General features: G+C 45.4%; 1 protein-coding gene across 1 annotated transcript in view; it reads left to right on the top strand.

The window, feature by feature from the left end:
• Positions 1-20: 20 nt before the first annotated feature.
• The window catches only part of wasf1 (WASP family member 1), a 29,374-nt gene continuing 10,000 nt past the window's right edge, over positions 21-19,394 (top strand). The window contains 5 exon segments of the mRNA XM_029849131.1: positions 21-171; positions 357-541; positions 12,446-12,600; positions 13,443-13,577; positions 18,415-18,568. Of these exon segments, the coding sequence (XP_029704991.1) occupies positions 12,468-12,600; positions 13,443-13,577; positions 18,415-18,568 (422 nt within the window). The 5' untranslated portion in view covers positions 21-171; positions 357-541; positions 12,446-12,467.

Raw genomic sequence — 19,394 nt, 5'->3', positions numbered from 1 at the left:
CGTTATGATGCAATAAATATATAGCAATACTAGTAAACGAGAGTCCATTAAGCTACTAAACGTACACACTGCTGACGTACTTCGCGCAAGCCACGCGCAAGCCACGCGCAAGTCTCCCACGAGCACGGCTACATTTGCAGAACGCTGTCGCGCGCGCCCAACAATAGCGTGGTAAGTACCATTCCGGCCAATTGTAACGGGGTTATTTTTGGGAAATCAACGCAACTTGTCGGCCAGTAATTTCGCAACAATATTATTTTATTACATATATTAGATAAAAACTCTATATGGTTATTTTGGAACCTATCGATCGCTTCAGTTGACCGGGATTAACGCCTCTTCCACTTTTCTTAAAGCCAGCATTCCCTTTGGAAAAAGGTGCCTGGATGCATCTCGCCGCCGCCTCTTTCAGCAGGAGTACAAACAGCGACGGTGCAATCATGGACTCAACCCGGGGATTTAAATTCTTGGAAACGGTGTCATCTTCGCTTACTCAATAAGGATGGACAGACAATAGGGGGCATTTCTACAAACATATCAGGTAATTTCGACACCACGTGGGCTCGAGTTTAACTTAAGAATTTCTGTTTGGTAGCGTTATTTTAATTCTATTGCATATAACCGCTGCAGGGACAAACCGTCCTGAAATCATGTCTCCGCGATGCAAAATTAGCCTTTAAATGCCTGATTTACGGGTCTTGGTAATTCTACCCTGCGCGACCATCTCTGATTGCCACAGTGACCCAGCAGCCACTCAGGTGACAAATGTTGACAGCGTCTGCACCGCAGAGTCGTCAAAATCCGAAGGAAGTGCCAGCATTCTGCCCTCTAACAAGTCCTTAAACATATAACTGTTGGAGAGGAATAATCAGCAGCTCAAATCTAAATAATCTTGCAGCATCTTGACACATTATCCCCTGGAACATCATGTTTATGAGAAGCCGGTATGCCACTGTTTGCAGTGTCCTGGAAATTATCCTCCGTTATAAATACAATGCCACACGTCCTACCTTTTCACAGTTTTTAATATATATATGTATATGTTGCATTTCTAAGCAGCTTTCGGAGCTCTGTCAAGCACTATTAGACATCTGCTGACATCGTGATTTTGATTTTCCCTCGAAATGGCTTGACACACAGGAATATAAGGGCTGGGGTTTGTTCCAGCAGGCTAGGTTTGCAGTCATGGGGGATGGTAGCCTTTACCCCAGTGAAAATCATTCTAGGTGAAATTTGAAACCTTCTTTGTACACATGTGCAGCAAGAAATCTAGAAGGATGAAGAACTATTTTCACAGCTAGGCTGAGCATTTGTGATGACAAATGAATGCATGTGTATTGATATCTGTTATTTGTACAGGGTTTGCAATAAGCCGACCACATTGCCTGTCAGTTTCTGTCATTTGATGGAATGGAGTGGTGGCATTTTGCAGGTAACACTTTTGCCCTCTGTAAATCTGGCCAAATAGTCAATTTGAGTTTGCCTTGTAAAAAGCAGAAGTAAAAAGAAGCTTGTAGTTGGAGGAGGTTGCAGGTGATCAATAACACCTCAGCTCCAGAGCCATTGACAAAAGTGTGCTGCTGTGTCTGCAGCTTTTGACAGTGGACTCTCGACACCAGGATCTATCTTTCCTCAGGTTGGGTTAGATCACAACCTTTTCATATCACAGAAAAAGAGCTTTATCTTTTTGTTATATCACAAAGCGGAACTCGATCTTGACACCGCAGGCTCTGTTCCCATGTAAAGTTCCCTCGGTGTTATTTAGTGGAGCACAAGCGGCTTTTGTGCACACATGCACAATGTTATTTTTTTCATAACTGTGCTGTACTGTACTTTGCTCTGTGAGAGGACCCAAAATATCAGTATAGATGTGTTAAAGCGTTGTAGATCATCTCCCCTTTATCTGGAAATGCACTGAGGTGATGTGGAAAAGCTGATGGATTTCAAAAAACATTAAACATTTACTTTAGTTTAATGGTGGCTTGCAGCAGTGGGGCACAGGAACAGCCAAATTACCTGCTTGGTTGTTTGACTGTGTCATTTTAGATGTCTAATCTTCACTCGAGTCTACATTTAAAACGTGGTGATCCTGTGTGCATGTCAGAAGATGTAAATATTTGATTAAATCAGTCTGTCATTAAGTCCCTCTGAGAGCCCGTACTGATCCTTAATGCGTCACAAAGACACCCAAAAAAAGCAAGTCTCCTTGTTTTTACTTTTTGAATAAGATAGAAAGGCAGTGGGAAATGCATATAGAAAATGTATAGCTCTGGAAGCAGCTCCAGCTCCTCAGGTATGCTAAAGAGCCTTGCAGCTGTTACAGTGGCGTCTCCAGCAGACGCATCTATACTGTCATGTGACTCGGTTGAGGGGAAAGCTGCTTGGGAGGTGTGTGGTAAAGGGACTGGAAACCTTCTGCATGTTGTTGGACTGCTGGATCATTTCTTTTCGGAGGGGTTTAAAACCCTTCGCCGACCCTCCTTTAGAATTGATGATTCCCTCCATGTGACCAGCTGGGACGGTGGTCCTTGTTCAGTGAAACGGTGTAATCTTAACTCTTAAATCAAACAGAGCACATTACTGTAGATTTTATTTTGGGTTTTTTTTTCTTCTGGTTTGTTTCTGCACAGTTTGCAGCTCCCGCAGTTTTCCTAGTCATTTGGAGTCCCCTGTAATGGAATGGCTTTGGCCTACCTCCTGCTGGGGTTCTTCAGGACAGCCCTCTGATCCTCTGCCAGACTACTATTCTCACAACAACAGAAAAAAAACAACCTCTGGGTCATTTTCTCCAGAGGTGGACAGGACACGCTGGGTCACAGAGGTCATAATGGCATGTAAAGAAAGAGATAAGGATAAAAGAAAATATGATAGTGCTTCTTGGCATAAGAAGGCATCTGATATGAGGGAGAGAAGAAATTCGGAGTACAGTGAGCCTTAGTTGGACTACTACCTCCCAGCTGTTGGGATGCTCCAGAGGCTTCAGCACACAGCAGCTATTGTGCTACTTCTTGGACGTGCCCGCAGCTCGATAATACGGCTTCTGTCCCCAGTGTGAACCAGTCAAACTGGGACACCAGGGGCTCAGTTAGCCAGCCTGACTGGTGCTCCTTGTGTCTTACAGTCTCATGCCGTGCTTTGTCCACATCTTTACGCTCTCCATTGTGACTTTTGTGTTTTTGCCATAACTCTCCCTCTCTGTATGTCTTTGCTTTCTTAAACGTTTTCCATTTCTCTCTGTCCTGTATGGCCCTTTACTTCTTAATACGCATAAAATACAAAAAAAAGCAGTTAACACGATGTTCGTTTCACACAGAAAAGGTCAGAAATAACCTTTTAACTCTTACTCCAAGTGCTTGTAGCAGAACATCTCTCCAGCAGTCACCCTTTGCTCATGGTTGCTATTTGTGTTCTTTCAGCACCTCCAATTTGTTCTCCGTCACCACAGGGAAGAGACGGTGTTGACTGGGTTTCTCACAGGGTTGACATGATATCTCTGCCGCTGTCACAACGTGACGGAGCTAAAGCGCGCAGCTTTAACACCAGCTCCTCTCTTTATCCCCTTCCATTGTTTGTTTGAGTGTGCCACCAGTTCTTTTTCACTTATCCTCGTCTCTGAACTTCGTCTTTTCTGATTAAAGTCCTCTTCTGTCATCCCTGGCCACCATGGCTGAATGCGTGCAAGGTGTCAGTCACCGCATTACATCAGCTCTCGTGGCTCGTAGAGCAGAATTGTCTTTGGTCCCATGATGTTTGGCCTTTTGGCACTTCACGTCTGTCAGCTGCAGCTGGTAAACAGTCGTCTCATGTTATATTTTTATTTTCTTGAGACTGAGAATTTGCAGAGGTGGAATCACTAGAGAAATAAAAGGAAATGGGCAGGAGCTTGCAATATTGGTATAATATAGGACAAATGCTTCTGTCATCTTGGAAAGAGAAGCCACTTGCATCCATACGTATTTGGGGGAAAAGGAGCCTTTTGTTCTCAGCTGCGAGCCTAAATGAGAATCATTTGGGACGTGATGAGAAAGATGGATGTTTCACAGTAGGGTGGCGTCTGTGTTAGCACAGGCAGCTGACCTGAAAACATGCATTTGACTAGATTTACTTGGCCGTAGTTTAGCAAACATCCACCAAGATGAACCACCTTTGCTCTTTCCTCCGCTTCTCGTACGCCTGCGCAGCCTTTTCTCCTCTCCTGAAACAGCCAAGCCTCTGGTTGTCCTGGCGATGATGTATGATGATGGATGGAGATGGCAGAAACTGCTGACGGGGCACTTTTCTCCCCGTCTGCATTTTCTGGATATGCACATTCAATTAGAGAGCTGGTCTTCTACACACAGTACCTTCCTTTACTAAATATGGGAAAGCAAGAAAAATCGAAATGTTCAAAGAGAGGGCAGAAGTTGCACGTGGTCGAACTTTTTCATATGGAAATGAATAAAAAATAAGCTTGGGGAGATGGGGAAGGGAACAGAAGAGATGAGACAAAAGGAGAAGTAGCCTCTTAATGTTCCCGTGCTGGTCTATGGTTCCGCAAAGGAAAGCTGTCTTTTAATTAGAAGCCAATATTTGTCTGTTTATTTACAGCCCACAGCAGGGGTCCAGCACCGCTTCACATTTGAATGAGCCCCAAGCACAAAGCCGGTCTGATCTGTGCTGGAGGAAGGCCAATCGGAGGGCGCCGCTTTACGCTCCTTTCCCGTCTCAGACGGTGAGGTCGGAAGTGGAGAAAAAGCGTAGGTTCTTTACATCTTTAATGCTGAGAAGGAAATTCATGTATACCCTTGGCAAGGAACCTCATATGTAAAGAGTCAAACCCAACGGTCATATCAGTGCTTATTATAGGCTGATGCTAACTGGGAAAAGGTCAGGTCAAGGTCATGGATTGCAGATGGGAGATACTGGGAGGCCATGGTTCAACCAGTCAAGTCTTCCTCCTCCACACTAAATATAAAAATCTGGTATTTTTCATATCCTCTTACAGGCCTACCTATAAATTGTACCTAAATATTTGAATGGATGATGCAGAGAAAGCCCAGGAGGCAGAAGAGGCTTGCATAACTGCCTCGTGCGTCTATAAATGAAACCATTTATAGGTTCATGTTCACAGCGTAACATTCCAAGACTCTTATATGATATAAAAATGAGAGACCACTGTGGATTTTATTTTTTTTACAGCAGACTCTGATATCCTGGAAAAAGAAAATAAAACCTCTTTTGCTCTTCAGAGCAATTGAGCCTTTAGCGACTGTTTATTTGTGCTTCAGTGAAGTAGCTTTGATGCCATCCTTCATATTTAGCCAACCTAACACACTGTTCCAAATGATTTTGTGCTATTAACTTTATTGCCAGCGTTGGTTCGAAGGATTTACGTTAAAGACTTCCAGTGATGTTGTGAGGCGTTTGGAGAACCACCCGCGTGGGTTCATCTCGGGGAGCTGGGAAAGCGGTGCCGCGTGACTCCAGCGAAACGGAGCAGATGGATGGCAGAAATAACGAGGCTGTCGTTTGGCAGGTAGCGCGATGCCGAGCGCCTTTACCCACGCCGGTGGCGGAGGACGGGCCGCGATCTTGCAGGCGGACTGCACAGTGTGAAACATAATGCAAGTTGTCACCAAGGGTGCGAGCGGCGTGTTTTATTCAGCCCTGGCTGACAAATGCCAGATTGGGGTTTGCGGTTAAATGAGTTCGGGCGGGGGGTGGGGGGGGGTGGGGTGGACCTTCCTGCTGCGGTTAAACTGAAAAGAATGAAACCCACGGGTTCATGCTAGGGTGTAGGAAAAGGTCACAGGTCACTTCACTGTTGTGTGGTTATATAAGTGTTTGCACTGACTCGGGGCGGGAGTCTGGCTCATGTAGCGCTGCCTTGCTGAGGCTGGGGGGGGGCAGGTAGGTGTTGACAGACAGGCTGGCTGGGAACGTCACTGCAAAACTTCCACTCTTCCATCTGCGCTGCTGTCCGTTATCCTCCCCGTACAGTTAATCTCTCAGCCTCTTTTTCCTTCTGTTTGCTCCCCTCCCTCCCTGCAGTGGGTATCTTCTGCGCACTCTATTCCTCCCCTTCCGACGTCCTACTTTACATAAGCAGGAGCCGTGCGGTCTCCGCCAACCACCGCCGCTGAGGCTAATGATGACGACCAGTTTTGCAATCAACGTTGTGTCTTTGCATCACAGCAGATGTTTTTGTTCCATGCAGATTTACAGAGTTCAGACAGGGGCGACGTTTCTTTCTAACACAGGAGGCAGAAGGACCGGTGCTGGGTTACCACAGGGATAGACGCTGCTTTGATCCTTAGATTAAATGCTCCAAGCTGAACAGATGAGAAAATATTTGTAGGTTAATTTACACATTGAAGGACATCCTGGAGGTTAGTTTGCATATTGCTATTGAAATGGCATCAGTGCTGCTTTGGGGCGTAATTGACAGCATTGTTTTCACCTTTTGAGCTTGTTTTCAGTGCTGTTGTGCTGATCTGGTTGTCTGATTGACAGAAATAGAGCAAACTGCCAAACCTCACGCTCAAGTCAATCATTGGCTAATTAGTGAGTATAGAATCTGGGCTGCACATGTTTTTCCCCAAACACTTAATTAGGATTTAAATACTTCAGAGTCTCTCGGCGTTCAAGATGTTTGCGCAAGCGAGCTATGTTTATCTGAGCAGCTTCTCCGGCTCCTCCAAACCTTCTGAGGTGAAGGTTTCCCTGCAGGGAACGGAAAGAGATGGACTGCGAGCAGGCTGAGAAGGTGTTTCTTATCTCATTTCAACAAGACGGAGAGTGCTCGAAAGTGACTGTCTGACAGGAGCGCGATGACTCACGCGTGCGCACGCAGACGTGCACGTGCAGTGATGAAAGGGACAACAGGCGAGCCAAAGTCTGACTGACCAAGACAGATAATAATAAGGAATCATGTGGAAGCAGCGATAAGAAACTGCTACGTTTTCATTAAAGAGGAGCCCAGAGGCTTCAGATATGGCCACCGAAAATGTCGGCAAACCAGGGTGAAGAATTTGTGGGGAGGTTTTATACTTATAGGAAGAACTGGGTTTGCCTTCTTTTCAGGAAACCTCCACAATACCTGACACAGGACACTCGAGGGGGAAATAAGAGCGATAGGCGCTTCTGTCTGGGCCACATTATCGCACAGATCACTGTCACCGTGACAACACTGCATCCGATCTGATGGTCAAATCTGCGCACACTCGATGCGTGCGTAATGGAGACTTTTTCTTCTATAACCTGATTGAAACCTGGCACACATTGGAAATACTGCTTTGAATCTCGTCTACACTGTCTTAAATGGCCGTAGCTTGAATGTGTTCCCATCCTGTTTTTTTCCCTTGGTATGCAGAAAACGTTCCGCACAGCAGGTGCATTTTGAGCGTGTGCGTAGGTACATGGTGTGGGGGAGCTGTGATGTCATAAGATGCAGGTCACATCACGCCCGCGGCTGCCTCTGTGACCCACTGATGCTTCTATAGATGGAAACTGGCCCGAGGAGACTGGTTGGCTGCATGCTTACTTGCCTTCCACTGGTCTTCTTATTTGTAGTCAGGGCTGTCTTAAAGATTTTTATCGACACCTTAGCAGAACCTGTATAATCCATAGGATTAATGTCATCTACACTCTCAGTTGTATTTTTTTTCCTAAATCTGCATAATTATCTGTAGCTTTATTCATACTAATCACATTTAGCCTGTAAACACTGTAACCCGTAAAGATATAATGAAAAATCTATGGCTATCATCTATCCCACTAGCATGGTAGCTGGTTGAATCACTCGGACAGACTGACTGCGTGGTGATTTATGAGCGTTAGCGTGGCCACTTGTACTCGCACTTGTCCTGCTTTTGTTATCATAAAAGCTGCATGAGAGAAAAGAGACATGTCCTCCTTCGTCGGCAGGGACTGCTGCGTAAGTATTAGTGCAGCCTTGTGTTCTCTCTGCAGCTTATAACATCCTCAACTTATTGGTCGTTCTTGCTGTTCTGCACCCTGAGGCTCTTTCTCTGGCCTCCTCACAGCAAGGGCACCTTCAACAAGCATCACCGGGCCGGCCTGCCAACACTTTGTTCCCAGAATCATTTCCCATGAACCAACAGTGTGTGACATTGTGCCCAAGCTCAAGAGAAATCCTATGAGAGGTTTGCACAGCTGCCATCGGTGCTGCTGGATTGGTCCATTTTATCCTCCATGCTTCCCCTCTTTTCTTCATCACTTATCCAGCTTTCATTTGCTGCCAAGTTCTTCTGAGTTGACTGAATGCCCATGAATGGGCTGTTTGTGGCCGTCTCTGCATTGTCAGCATTTTTTATGGACCAGGGTTGCTACAGCTAGTATCCTGCGTGGCAGGGTGAACCCTCCCGGGATGGATTCGAAATAATGCATTTAATTTTCATCACATTATTCAGAGGCGCATTTGTAATGTTTATAAATAAGAGATTATAGAAAATGGTTGTAAACTCTGAGCTTTAGATCCGCTGCCTGATTTTTAGGGAGTCTTTGATCGGTGTCGATTTCATTGTGTTGCATCGGTTAAGAGCTGCAACCTTGAGAGACGGGATCATGAGCTCAGTAGACACTCAACAAAAGCCTGGAAGTGGATGCGAGGCACAGACGGACCACCACCACCTGGACCACGTAGCTGAGTAAGAGGGACAGAAGAGAATGGGACATTTAATGAAACATTTATTGGCGTTCCAACACAGAGAAACAGCAGAACTGGCTCAAAGTGCTTCCAATAAAGGGTATTGCACTGAAATATGCTTTTTAGACCAAAAGGTCGAATAGGAAAATGCAAGCCCTTAAAACTCATCTGAGGCGTCACCATCAGCCGATTATGTCTGTTTATCAGACTGTAATTTCTTTGACATACCCAAACAGCTATTGACGTGTTATATCACCGACAAAACAAGTCTTCAATAATGAAATATGTATTCCCGCGCTCCCACTTAAAGACAGCTTTTCTTATTTACTACCTGCTTTACTCGCAGGCTCCCTGGTGCCTATTCAGGCATCGATCTAAATATGAGGGATGATGTTTTCAGTTTAGTCCGACCTCTTCCAGCTGGCACCCTGCACTCTAACACTGTCTGGCATCAATGGAGGGCATTTGTGGTTCGGACCTGTCATGCAAATGACGTTTTAGAGGCAAAGCAGGTGCAGAGGGCTTAAAACTGGTGTCTTCATGTCGGTATGCACGTGGCAAAAGTGCGTTGAACGATGATGTCACAGTCCACCCTTACTTTGTGTAATAACCATGTGTCTGAGTTTTTGTCTGCCTTTTTATCAGGTGAAACACCAAACAAGTTTATTTTGCTTGTTAGGTGTCACCCCTGATGCCTCTTACCTCTGAATGAGTGACATGGGAGATGGTATAATAAAATCTGCTCACAGGCTGAACAAGCCCAGCTGCACGGCGCGCGCATGCAGACATTTATTATTGAGCAGCAGGCTTTCATTATTCATACCAGTGGGTTTCCACGCTCTCCGAAGATAAACTACGAGCCCCCTCTTCACACACTCCGCTCGCTGATGTTGAGACACAGACGTAGATGAATATTCAGCCGCGCGGCGTCTTTGGTGACAGGAGCCGTGTTTGCTAATTTATTCTGTGAAAAAGAAACGCTTAACAGTCGTGACAAATTGCATTGTGCGTTGTGTCCCGTCCACCCGATAGGTGGATCTGGGTTGTTGCGATCTCGGCCGAAAGGTTTGACGCCTGCCGGGGACGATTTTGGCGACGTTGATTGACTGCTGCAGAGTGTTTAGGAGAATCGCAGCATGCTCAGTCTGTTTGTGCATATTTTAGACTGAAAATTTTCCACGTCGTTGCTCCAGCAGCGAGACTAAAGTGAGCTCTGAACTGGTTCCAACTACATGTTTAAAGTTCTTCTGCCACCTTCATAGGAGCAGAGTTGATGATGATTAATCACTTGGCTTAGAAGGCTGCAGAATGTAACAAGCTGTTCCTGAGACTTTAGTTCTCATAGCGAGTATGCAAATGAGCAGAATCCTGTGCTTTGAAACGCAGTCTCAGAACTTTACAGGCTACACAAATCAGTATTCTTCTTGAGAATTGTGTTCTTTTTCCTGTAGGGAAATGAGCGGCAGTATCTGTCCCACACTCAATCCATTCCTTCACTCCCTTCATTACCCTTTGTGTCCCCAACCTCTGCCTCTCTTGGGAGGCGTTCGAGTGACCGATGACATCCTGCTGCAGCTGTTGCCATGGTGATAAGTGACAAGCAGAAGCACCACCCAAGAAGTATAGACTGCAGAATTAGGAGGATGCAGGACATGGAAATACACAGTTGGAAGTGGAGATGACGGGTCCGTACATGGAAGTTCCGTCCAAGTCATCACAAATCCCAGGAGTGGTCGCTAAGCAAGACACACTAGCTGAAGGATGCAATATTATCTATCACAGCTATGTACCAGTCTGTGATCACTGGCCCCAAATGTGTTATTGTGACAGGAGATTTGCTATAAGGAAGCTGTGTTTGTGTGTCTGCACGTCCTTCATGTTTAACAATTCAGCCGACTTCACAAGTATATCTCTGAGGGCCCAAGGACGTGCTGCGCTGAAATCTTTGCAGTGTTATCTCAAAAATGAAAAGCATTTTCATGTTTAATCAAAATGGAGCCAGGAGGAAGAAGGAAAAAAAGAAAAAAAAGTATTTAAGCCCAATTAAATAACGGCAAATTTAAAAGCACAGTCACAACAGATATTCAGCATGCAGTTAATGTCACTGCTAATTTCAGAATAAGAGCATGGAAGAATGAGTCAGAGTTGGGTGTGATGAGCAGCAGAAATGAGGAAGAGAATCTCTTTACCAGCACGCTCTGCTCATATTGTTGTGAGGAATGGCGCACGTGTGAAAATGAAGTATCCTCGGCCTCTCTGGGGGGCCCATCGGAAACGAACGCATCAACATGTCGTAGCATCATATGGAAATCAGTGGACGGAGCGTGCACGTTCAGGAGGGTGCACTTGTGTTCCTGCATGGAGAAAATCACCCGTTTCCTCCATGTTGTGTTCAGACACCAAGAATATGCTGAAGGTGCCGTACTTTGATATACAAAATGGAACACATTCAGTCTTTGATACGTCACGTAAAAATGTTAACACGTCCACAAAATAAAACAAAAATATGAGCACAAAACAGTTGTTTAGTAGGTGATAAATGTCATTCTGCAACAAGAGACAGCAGCTTCACCAGCTGTTGGGGTGGGGGAAACATCCAGCAAATACATTTATCATCATCTGTTTTTGTATTAAAATGAGTATGAAAGGAATCTTTTGAATTAGTCTGCTTTTATCTGCACAGCCACACCACAGAGAGGGAGGAAATTTGGAAAATATTGCAATATTGATTACGCTCATGAAGTGAACCAATGAGCTACAGGGAGATGAACACATTCATCATTTATTTTTGGTATTAAAGTGATATTAAGTCTGGTGAAGGAAACGGCAACGCTCTCGGAGAACTGCGTGACATCTCGATTTATATGTAAAATTACCACTAAAGTGATACATTTAAAATTAGTCCTCTTTGGGGTGCTGACATATTGATCTTATCCTCTAAATATTATCAATAAAGCCAGTGTGTTTCTGTTAAAGCGCTGATTTCAATGGGCAAGTCTTTGTTGTGTTGTTGTTTTAATTATTATTATTTAGAATTATTACATTTAGCATTACACTTCATATAATAAAACGAGTGGTGCGATGTTTAATATCAACAGGGAAACAAATTAATTTACCAGCTTTTCAACTTCTGGCAGTCTAGCGAAAGCACGGCGTCAGGAGATGTTCCAAGCCAGGGAGTGTTTGTTAGTGGAGTGATGGAGAGCCTGGGAGGAAATAAAAAGCCTTTTTAAAGGGCTCAAAACTGTCTGGTTGGTGGAGAAGTGGGCAGAGATTTTGGAGCTGTGTTTTGGTTTTGCATTGCCGTTGCATCGCCCACGCGGCTCCTCCAAGACACTTGGATTAGATGGATTAGAGAGATGCTCGTTCTCGTTCGTTCCTTTTATGGACATTTTCATCCCTCTTAAACACAACGCTGTGATGAATCACCTCGGCAACATTTTCTGCCAGGCTCCATCTCTCCCACCTCCAACCATCTAGAGCTGGGTCACTTCCTGGAATGCCTTCCTCTCTGCAGGTTTTGATGGATAATCACATTTATTCATGCACTTTTAAGAGTACGGCGGGTGTTACTATGACAGATGTGGATTAAAGCCTAATCAGTATTTTAATTAGAGCTTATTGCTTCGGAGTCCAGCCAATTCGACAACAGAAGCACCTGAGATCCACATGACTGCACAGCCTCATTCTTACAAAGGCAAAGCTAATATCTCTTGAGGTGGTTGTTGTTGGCATGATTAAAACGATGATATGATCTCGCTATCTTGATTTTCGGATTTTCCTCTCTGCTCGTTGCAGGTAGAGGCATCGCAGCAAAAGGATGCCGCTGGTGAAGCGCACCATTGAGCCCAGGCACCTGTGCCACACGGTGCTGCCGAGGAACATCAAGAACGAGCTGGAGTGTGTGACCAACATCTCCTTGGCCAACGTCATCCGTCAGCTCAGTAGCCTCAGTAAGTAGCGCAGATGCACACGACTCGCTTGTTTCTTCCTTGTTTTGAATTGGCAAACGGAGCAGATCAGCAATATCTGCCCGTGTTACTCTTATATTACCTGTCAGAGTTGCACACAGCCAAAGAAAGATGGCAAATCTATAAAGTGTAAATGTGCTGCGGCGTGTCTCTTTCCTGCCGGGTGCTGTCAGGAGGAGCATCGGTCATGCCCGCTGACAGCGAAGGAGGCTATAAAAAGTTGATTGGGTTCAAAAGTAGTTTAGCCACTTCCACAGACTCTGCTCAGAATGTTGGCAGCAGTCTGCTGGTCTGTTTTCATTAGCCTTCTCTTTGCCTGTAACCTTGTACCATTAGGCCATTTTAGGTGTTCCAACAGCTGAACTCCAGCACGCTGATGCTGCTGCACAGCTGTGTGCGCGCAGCAGCTGGAAGCAAGAGGGAAGTGAGTCAAACAACGAAGTATGACAAACTATCTTTGCTTGAGCGTCCCCCAGCCAATCAAAGAGGCCATTCTCTCATTATCAGATAATCACATTTCGCTCTGATGTCCTGTGAAGAGATCCAGATTTTAGTTTTCAGGACCTAAATGAAATAGAATTAACATGGATTTTGCTGCTCGGCCTACTGTTGGAGCTTGAGATTAAAAGACACAGAGTGAATAACTGACTTCACAGCACTAAAGTCACCTTTCTAATAGTTTCTCTTCTCCTACTGGGACTGTGGTGTGAGCAAACCTGTGCCAGGTTTAATTTCATAATGTGCAGCTCTGGTTTCAATACGGTATAATGACAAAAAGCTGAAATAAGAGGAGGAATTGAAATGGGTGTCTACATATGCTGCAGGTAAATATGCAGAAGACCTGTTTGGAGAGCTCTTCAATGAGGCCCACACCTTCTCCTTCCGGGTCAACGCCCTACAGGAGCGTGTGGACCGACTCTCCATCAGCGTCACCCAGCTGGACCCCAAAGAAGAGGAGCGTGAGTACACACAAACTCAACCCAGTGATGTGCAGTGGCCACCAAAAGTGAACATTTTTACACCCGATACAAACAACTAAGCAGCCTAATGATTCCCCCTGTCAGCTCGGTGGTAAAGTCACCTCTTACACGCTGCTCTTTGTTAATGACTGTTAATAAAATATCAGCCGTCTATGAGCTCACGTTATTTTCATGAGCTAACAGTTAAAGTCCTGCCGCAGCTGTCCAACATTCCTGCCTGTGCTGCCAATAAACATCTCCGCTTTGTGGGGGGAAATTGGATCTGTAGCCAGATTGTGCCTGAGGTGGGCAATAATAACAAAGAATGGGGAGAATCGGCCGACTGCGAGCCAGGTTATCCTCAGAGAGAGGAGGCAGGATAAGAACAAACGTAGCAGGAAAAGAGGCGGAAATTCGCAGGAGTGTAATAGCACCGTCCAATGTTCTATATCGATTTCCTATCTGCCAGTTGTGTGTATTTATGGCCTTGCACAGCGTTGCTCTAAACTGCTGCTTTGTCTCTGACACGGAGGCTGGTCACGGGGCTGCACCAGCTGATGGCTCGAAACCAAATTCCTTTTTTATCGCCATTTGTTTTTTACTCGGTAGCCATTTGCACCAGGTATCAGATACTCGTATCATTGTTTTGCTTTCATATTTGTGATAATGGTGACTGAACCAACTTCTTGTTATGATCCCTGTATGGGTATTGGCCTGGCGAGATCACCTAAAGCTGCCTCTAGCTCAGGTGATCGAAAGTTTTGTTTTGAAAACCCTCCAGATGTACATTTGGATAAGCTGAAAGTTTTCCATTCAACATTTCTAAAGTGCTGTCAGAGGACTGTCTTAAGACTGTCGTCTTTGTTCGCCTCTGGCCTGAAGCCTGGGGTTTGTGACGGGAAGGATAAAGATCGGCCCACTTTTACTGCGCAGTGACGATGGAATTGTGGTGAAGGAAGCGAGGAAGAAAGACGGCGGGATGGTGCGCAGTAAAGAGGACACTGCAGTAAAGGCAGTGAAAGGATTGTGAGGCAGAAGTTCCCGTGACCGGTTGAAATGGCCTCCTTTTTACTGGTCCTCCGTCTGCACCCGTAAACTTACCCTCTCCCCCATTATTCAGTTGCCATTTGCGTGTGTTGCCCACCAGTACATTAAGGAGGGAAGCCAGAAGGTTAAGGGAAGACGAGCAACAGTGGGACGGCTCTGTTTCCTGTAAAGTTCACCCTTCTCCTGCACCCCCCAGGGCTGTCAAATTCCGTTTTAAGTGTAGACTTTTAGCGCAATCATACTTGCTGTGTAATCGTCCGTGTGGGTCTGTGGTCAAACGGCACAATAAGGAGCGAAAGCAACGAATGAATGGAGAAAGAGTGCAGCGATAGATGTCTCCATAAATCAGGGCTTTATTGTCGGTAACCTCTCACCTGAACATACATCCGCGTATGAAATTTAAATCCTCTAGTTGAGGCAGCCTGTAAAATGAGGGGCAAACGCGGAGCAGACGGAGGTGAATTATGTCCGATTTTATCAGCGTGGAGGGTGGGGGGGTGCACGGCAGTGAGAGATGTTCGCTTGAAGGTCGTGGAGATGCGAGAAGGCCAGAGTGATGTCTGCAGTGTCCCCGCCGGTGCAGCGTCTGAGGGTAAAGTGTTCCATCATGTGGATTTATGGCTGCTCTATAACAGGTATCACCCCCCTTGTCCTCCTTCTCCTCTCCTGACCACAGCCTGCTCCCGTCACACCTTGTCTGTCTCCATCCATTTCGCAGAGATGCTATTTGTGCGCTGTCAAACAACCCACCCCCCCCCCACCTCTTCCTCCATCCTCCCCCTCCCATATCACTTTAGCCAGCTGAACTAATGGTCTGTGTCCTCTTTTAATGACACTGTTATATCACTGCAGTGGCTGGAAGCCATTATGGAAGGCCACAAAGCTTCCCGAGTCCCTCTGGCTTCGGACTATTTATGTACTCCATACTCTTTTCCTTCTTTTTGCGATTCCAAGATATTTTAAGAGACATTTTTCTTCTTTTGCCAAATGTCTCTGCTTAGCCGTTGCATAACGCTGCAGTCGTCAGTATTCAGGCTCTTCAGCTCATTTTTGTCGACTGTTTTGACCAAAATAATCAGCAAATGGAGGCCTTTTGCTCATCTCTTACATCCAACAATTAAAGTCCAAAATATAAGCCCAGACAGGCAACCATAGTAGTTTCCCTGAAACCAATCCCAACCACTCTCTGGCAGAATGTGGTCGCCACGCTCTCACATCCACTTATTGTGTATAATTTGCTGTTTCTCTCCTGAGCTTGTGGATCTGACTTCCTGTCTCACCCACAGACTCACAAGTGCTGTCAATAAATGGGAAAAGAAGGCTGTTACGCGAGAGGAGGAGGACAAAATGAAACAAAGGACAAACGTAAAGACATATAGGGAAAAAGTGTGAGGGGGAATATAGGGCGATATTTGCATAGAAGTGCAGCAGCGCTGAGGACTGCATACTAAAAACACAGCCTGGCCTCTTCCTCATCGTCACCGGGCGAGTGTAGGGCAGCATCTTTATGAGGGAGGAGAGTGGAGGGAAAACACCGGGGCGCGCTCTCTCTCACTCACACACACACACACACACACACACACACACACACACACACACACACACACACACACACACACACACGCGCATGCAGAGGGAGAGAGGGAGAGAGCCACTTCACCCTTCTTTAGCTGAACGTGTTTTAGGTCGATGCTATGTGCTAAAGAGGACGATGGGAGGAAGAGATAACAACTACTGTTAAGAGGCTGCGCAGGTTGAGGTCAGAGCCATACAGCTGGATGTGGGGCCTCCTCGCCAACACACACACACACACACACACACGCACACACATACACACACACACACACACACTGCCTGCTCATTCGCTTTGAAACATTTTTACATTCACCTTTCTCTTGATGAAATCTGCTCCCTAAATTCGCACAATCATTTCTTCAGATGAATGGGTGACATTTTCATAATGAGGATGCAGACCACGATGTTAAGATGTTATTTCCATGTGTGTCCGTGTAAGCATGTGTCTTCTTTGTTTATATCCTCATTTATTAGTGCCAGGAGCCACAACACCTCTCCTGCCGCTCGGTTGCCATGACTCCAGTTCCATCCCTTCTGTCATCTCACCTAGGGTTTGAAATGTAGCGATAATAAGCACAATTAGTGGCAACGTTTAGCCATAATTACTGTCATCGGAGGCAAGTTTAAACCACAAAGCAATTCTTATTTTTTTTTCAGACAAGCCAGAAGGTTAGTGACTTATCTAGATATTATAAAAACAGTCTGGCACAACAGCATCGTGCTTCCATATCAAACTCCTGAAGAGCAAAGATGGTGCTCAACAATGCAGCCACCATCAGAGGTGTGTGTCCTCCCCCCTGTTCAGGGAAAAATGATCTACATAAACAGCTCACTGTTTAAATGGCTGCTGGAGTTTCAGCCCTGTTGTACCTTCTTATGCAGCCTCTGCTGTCTCAGGTTTCTCTCGTGGGACGCTTCGCTCATGCCTGAGTGTTTTTCCTCATTTGTCAGATAATTTTTTGGTGGGCTTTGCCTGTCTCTCTTATTCACTCTCGGCACAGTTCCATGGGTAGTTTCCTCAGTTTGTCGGTGGCTGGCTAATGTCAGTGTCTTCTGTTTTACATTTAACACCTCTTTTTTCCAGTCTCAGTCCATTTCCTGTCACTATACTAACCCTGTTTCAGTTCTGTTGCTTCCCTTGTGTATTAGCTGCCCTCTTTTCTCTTTCTTGTAGTTTAAGCTTCTAAAAAGCGGCTTAATGGTATCAAAAGAAGCATTTTTGTGCATCGGGTATCTCATCTCATTGGAAGTCGATACAATATACAATCCTGATACTGGGTTTGGTCACGGTTGCTATGTTTTGTCTGTACGTATAAAGGTTAGCTGCTCGATGTTTTAGTATGTCCCAAATTTTTGTCAACTGGTTGCAACATTTTTGCCTCTTTCCATCCAGTCACCAAATACTGAGGAGGAGCATCACTGTGGTAGTGTTCTGTTTCCTCCTCAGCTGTTCCCTCAAACTACATGTGATCATTTTTTTTCTGATTTGCCTTAAAAAGATGTCAGCTGTTGCTCTAATGATAGAAAAGCAATTATTCCCTCAGCCCGGATCTGATGGGATTTGTGGCTCTGCTTAGTTCTGCTGTGTGTGTGTGTGTGTGTGTGTGTGTGTGTGTGTGTGTGTGTGTGTGTGTGTGTGTGTGTGTGTGTGTGTGTGTGTGTGTGTGTGTGTGTGTGCTTGTGTGTGTGCTTGTGCTGGTGGTCTATCAAGGGATTGAAATTGGCCAATTAGGACAACAGTGTAGCATTAGCTCCAGGGAGGATGATTAGCAGTTTGTTACAGGATCAGTCGTCCATAATGTGGATTGATGGCGATTGAAGTGATGGAGCCAGTTTCGAATATGATGATGACGATAATGAGATCAACCTAGTTAGTAATTATTTTCTTCATCAGAGACATGAAGGGGAGTTTAGGGACCCTTCCCCTCAGCCCCCAGTCCTGCACCGTCATGTAAGGTTCCACCTTGCCCCCGGCCCAGTGTAGTTTCCCTCCTTGCTGCCAGTGGGAACAGGAGGTGTTTGTGGTGGTGATTTGGCACATTTGGCCTCTTAAGAAGGAAATTACAACAAAGTGAACAACAAAAAGACCCTGTAGAGGCCATGACGCATCTATTATAAGGGGTCTTCTAAATCATATTACTTTATTACAAGAATGACAAAGTTGCTTTGATGTGAAGGTTTTGTCTCATGAATTCCCCCCTCATCCCCTCCTCAGTGTCTCTTCAGGACATCACCATGAGGAAGGCGTTCAGGAGCTCCACCATTCAGGACCAGCAGCTGTTTGACCGCACCTCGTTGCCCATTCCAATGCAGGAGACCTTCCAGACCTGCGAGGAGCCTCCGCCCCTCAACATCCTCACACCGTACAGGTGCCAGTTCAGCGTCCTGCGCACCTCAGCCCGTTTATGTGATGTTCAACCAGGCAGATAAGGAAATGCTCAAATTCTGGATTCATCCATTTTCTTTAGAAATGTAAAAGTGCAAACACTCATACATTATTTATATTCATTGGACAAACTCACCACTGATGAGCTAAAGTGCTCTACATTTAGATTTGCATTTATTCATACTTTTTGTACCAGATAAAGACTTCTGTGTTCCTCGGTCCACAGATAAAAGCCACAGCCCTGATTTCTTTTGAATGCTTTCATTCTGCTGCCTTCTTGTTTTAGCGTGTTTTTGTTTACCCCCTTTCTCTCTTTTAATTTCCTTTTTCTTTAATCCCAATATCTTCTGACCCATCTCTTGACAGGGCTGTCACACTAGCTGGAGAGGATTACAGCTCAGACACAAACTGTTGGATTTTGAACTGACATTTTATCCTGTGCATGATGCAGCAGGAAAGGTCCCAAATCCCAAATTGGTGGTGTCTTTTTAAACACTTCAAATGTGAAGTTAGAGCTATTTATTCACTTGCAGCATTTAAGCTAATTAGCAGGCTGAAGATGGCTGATCTTTCCTTGCATTTCTCTCCGTTTTCATGTCGAGGTAAAGGAGGCCGGTTTTTAAAGAAATGATATTTCATGCTTTCCTCCTCTCCTGTTTTCACTTAGTTTGTTTTCCTTTTCCTTTCCTCCCCACATTCAGCACTCCTCCCCACACAGCACACCAGGGGGCTCTCTGGGAGACCTCTGCAGGCTGTTATTCCTCAGAGCCACCCTCAGCAAAGTGATCTCTCATCTCCCTCACACACAC

This window comes from Takifugu rubripes, chromosome 16 (assembly GCF_901000725.2).
Source record: "Takifugu rubripes chromosome 16, fTakRub1.2, whole genome shotgun sequence".
In the NCBI taxonomy this organism is placed as follows: Eukaryota; Metazoa; Chordata; class Actinopteri; order Tetraodontiformes; family Tetraodontidae; genus Takifugu; species Takifugu rubripes.
This window is presented reverse-complemented; position numbering and strand designations above follow the sequence as displayed.